Here is a 3503-nt window from a genome sequence, read left to right as displayed (position 1 = left end):
CGACCCCGGCCCCCACCCACCCACCCAGCCCAGCAGACAGGCAGGCAGGCAGGGCTGACCCCAGGCCTTGGGACTTTGGTGTGCAGCTAAAGGCACTTGAAGCTGCCTCCGGGGTTTGGGGATCCCCAGAGGTCACGGTGATGGCACGGTGTGGGGGGCGGGGGGGCCCAGGCACGAGAACACCAGGGGGAGACCCTGGCAGGCAAGGGGCAGGGCCGCGTGCTGGACCGCAGCTCCCTGGCCGTCAGTAGTCAACGCGTGGCAAGAAGCTGCAGCGCACGGAGGGCCGGCCCGCGGGCAGGGTCAGTAGTGCTCCAGCTTCAGGCTCTTGTACAGGCAGCACGTGAAGATCATGCCGAACACCTGAGCATGGGGCCAGCATGAGCGGACGTGGCCGCCAGCACCTCGCGTCCCAGCACCCGCCGGCCCGCCCTGTCGTGCCCGCACCTGCACGCAGGCAATGCCGAGGCCCACGGCCCCGATGATCCTCAGGTGCTCCTGGATGAAGGTCTCCAGCTTGGTGATGCAGCCGCCCTGCGGGAGCAGGCCAGGAGCGCGCACTGAAGGCAGCAAGTCGTCGGGCCCCCTCGGGTGTCGGGCCACACCAGCCCCCAGCATCCCGGGCATCCCGGGACTCCCCAGGCCCAGGCACGACAGAGCAGAGCCACTGCCCTCAGGGCCCTGGGCGTCTCAGCAGGCCCCCGCCGGCCTACCTCCACCTTGTAGATGTTGGAGGCGTGGTCGCGCTGCCCGCAGCCGGCCACCACGGTCTTGCAGCAGCTGTCAGGGACCACGCGGCCGCCTGCCTCGCCCGAGCGGATCCACTCGCTGTCCCGCCAGTCCTGCGAGTTGTTGCTGCCACAGCAGTGGAACTGCAGCGAGGACACGGCCCAGGCTGAGCCCTGACCGCCCACCCCTGCGGCTGGGGCTCCCGCACGGGTCTGGGGAGGTGCCTCCCTGCGCCACCCACCCACCTCCTGCTGCAGCTTGTCCACAGCGCTGGTCACGCCCTCATGGCCCAGTTGATGGTACCGCTTGGTCATGGTGTCCTTCAGGTTCTCCTTGAGCTCTGCGTTCAGCTGGCGTGAGAGGGTGACAGTTTCAACCACAAAATCTAAGACTCTCCAAGGTGGGGCAGAATGGCAGTGGGCACAGACGGGAGAGAGGCGCAGGGTCAGGGCTGGGGTCAGACACATGGCTCAGATGGCCACGGGGAGGGCCGCGGGCAGGGAGGGCGCTCCAGATCCCGTGGACACCTGCCTCCCCCGCCAGGGCCCCCAAGCAGGCAGCTTGGGTGCTGCGGGCAGGCTGTCCATCCCCGTGATCCACCCTGCCCCTAGGACCCAGTCCCCACCTCCTGGGCCTGATGCCACAATGATCAGCGCTGGAGCCCGTGGGGTCCTGTGTGCATGTGTGTGCCCTGCCTGTGTATGTGTGTGTCCCCACGTGTATGTACACGTCGCCTGCGTGTGCGCATCCATCTCGCTGCATGTGCGTGTCCCCGTGTGTGCCCGTGCACGTCCACGTCGCCACGGCCCGTCTGAGCCCCTCACCTGCTGGTAGTAGACGTAGGCCAGGGCTCCCGCGATGATCTCCAGCAGGAAGATGACGAGGAGCAGGGCAAAGTACTGGGGGCGGTGCAGGGGCCCCGTGAGGTGTGGCGGGACACGGACACCCCCAGCCCGTGAGGACTCCCCGGGCCCAGGCACGACAGAGCACAGCCACTGCCCTCAGCTCCCAAGTGGCCATGCGGTGAGGGCTCCAGGCAGCAGGCGAGCGCTGGGGGGCCGCCAGGACCCCCAGTGCTCACTCCCAGGTGTCTTCCCTCTGTTGGCCCAGCTGGGATGTGGGCACTCACAGGACTGGGCAGGTGGGAAGGGACGACCCCCCAGGTGAGCACAGCAGAGTCGATCCTGCAGTGTCACACTCGACCCCCATCAGTCCCTTCTAACTCCCTCAGGGACCCAGAGCCAGCTCCCGGCAGCCTGGCAGGGAGCCCTGGCAGGTACCCACAGCCCCACCCCCACCCCCAGTGCCAGCCACACCCTGCTGACCAGACGCAGCAGGTCCCTCCGCTCCTTGAAGGTGGCGCAGCAGCCCAGAACCCCGGTCACCATGACGACAACGCCCGCCACCACCAGGATGTAGGCTGTGGCCAGGTAGGTGCCTGAGGCCAGCAGGCTGATGTAGTCGCTCTTGAGGGCCAGTGTCCAGATGCCCACGGCCATGACGGCCAGACCAGCCAGCTGTGGGCAGTGCACACCGGTCACCACACCTGGCCCCAGGTCTGAGCCCCAGGCCAGGCTCCTTTCGAGGCTGGGGACGGGGGTGCCTCACCCAGAAGCAGCAGTTGAAGGTAAAGAGCAAGTACTTGAGGCAGATGGTGCCACATGTCGTCGTCTTCTCGCCGAACTCGCCCATCCTGCGGCAGCGAGGCGGGGGAGGGCCTGCCTGGGAGGATGGCCAGACACCAGTGGGGACAGAAGGAGGGGACACAGATGTCCAGACCAGCCCCAGGTTGGGGCCAAGCCAACTTGCCTGCCCGGGTGAAGGCTCTGGGAGAATGTCCATGGCAACCAGGATGCTTCCTGCGAAGGCCGCTCAGGAGCCTCCACCCCCACTGCAGCGAGGGCAGGTGGGGTGCCCACAGCCTAGCTGAAGGCCGGGGGGCCAGGCTTCCCTGACCAGAGCCCAGGGCACGGTGAGGGGGGGCCTGGAGGACCCCCAACCATCACGGGCTGACTCACCCCTCTGGCAGCCAGGGTAGGAAGCCCCAGCAGGCACCTCGGGGTGAGCTCACGCAGGCTCCCCACCCCGTCCCAAGCATTCTCCGGGCCCCACGTCACAGGTTGGCAGGAACCCACCGGCTGCTGGCAGGGAGGAGGCCGCTCCAAGACAGACCGACCTGCCCCTCGCCAGCCTAGTCCCACAGCCTTAGGAAAGCCCCTCAGGGCTCTGTGAAAGGACAGGCCTTCCTTCCTCCCAGCGGGGGCAAGTGGAGCTGGCAGACACACACCCGCCCAGACCTGGGGGGTTCTTCCTGTGCTGGTCCTCATTGTTGGAATGGGGACAGCCACACCGACCCCAGGGAGAAGTGAAGCTACTGGCTGTGCTCCTCCCCAGAGGCACCCCACCCACTCTGTTCTGGGGTGTCCGCACTGGGCGGGGAGTGGCTGTGGGACACAGATGGCAGCTGAGCGCCCGGGGCCATGTTTCCAGACAGACACAGTGCCGCCCAGAGCCAAATTTATATCCACCCCGCCCAGCACTCGCCTGGCTGGTGGGGATGTCTCTCTCTCGGCTGTAAGGCAGGCGGACGGAAGTTCCCGCCCCAGGAGCTTCCGCTAGAAGGGCAGGGACAGGTCACAGGTCTGGCTCAACCTGGATGGTCAGGATCCCGCCACCCCTCTTTCTGGCTGACCCAGGCACTGGACCCGAGCTGGCCTTCCAGAGCAGGCAGCGTCCACCCCCTGCCCGTGGCTGAGAGGGGAGCGGCCAGGCCC

The 3503-nt window shown here is 67.4% G+C and overlaps 1 protein-coding gene across 1 annotated transcript; it reads right to left on the bottom strand.

The window, feature by feature from the left end:
- Positions 1-23: 23 nt before the first annotated feature.
- On the bottom strand, positions 24-2594 carry CD151 (CD151 molecule (Raph blood group)). The gene is made up of 7 exons (XM_007465931.1): positions 2338-2594; positions 2055-2246; positions 1554-1628; positions 975-1079; positions 714-872; positions 448-534; positions 24-363 (listed from the first exon to the last, which is right to left on the bottom strand). The coding sequence occupies exons 1-7, from the start codon at positions 2419-2421 to the stop codon at positions 304-306; spliced, it is 762 nt and encodes a 253-aa protein (XP_007465993.1). The 5' UTR covers positions 2422-2594; the 3' UTR covers positions 24-303.
- Positions 2595-3503: the final 909 nt, after the last annotated feature.

This window comes from Lipotes vexillifer, unplaced genomic scaffold (assembly GCF_000442215.2).
Source record: "Lipotes vexillifer unplaced genomic scaffold, Lipotes_vexillifer_v1.1 scaffold1094, whole genome shotgun sequence".
Taxonomy (NCBI): Eukaryota; Metazoa; Chordata; class Mammalia; order Artiodactyla; family Lipotidae; genus Lipotes; species Lipotes vexillifer.
This window is presented reverse-complemented; position numbering and strand designations above follow the sequence as displayed.

Bases quoted from the DNA above. Each gene is read 5' to 3' on its own strand.
- CD151 (XM_007465931.1), bottom strand. From the start codon at position 2,421: ATGGGCGAGTTCGGCGAGAAGACGACGACATGTGGCACCATCTGCCTC. The intron at 1,080-1,553 runs GTGAGGGGCTCA...CTCTCACGCCAG, and splicing joins CCTACGTCTACTACCAGCAG to CTGAACGCAGAGCTCAAGGA. The intron at 364-447 runs GTGCGGGCACGA...CCCCATGCTCAG, and splicing joins TCGGCATTGCCTGCGTGCAG to GTGTTCGGCATGATCTTCAC.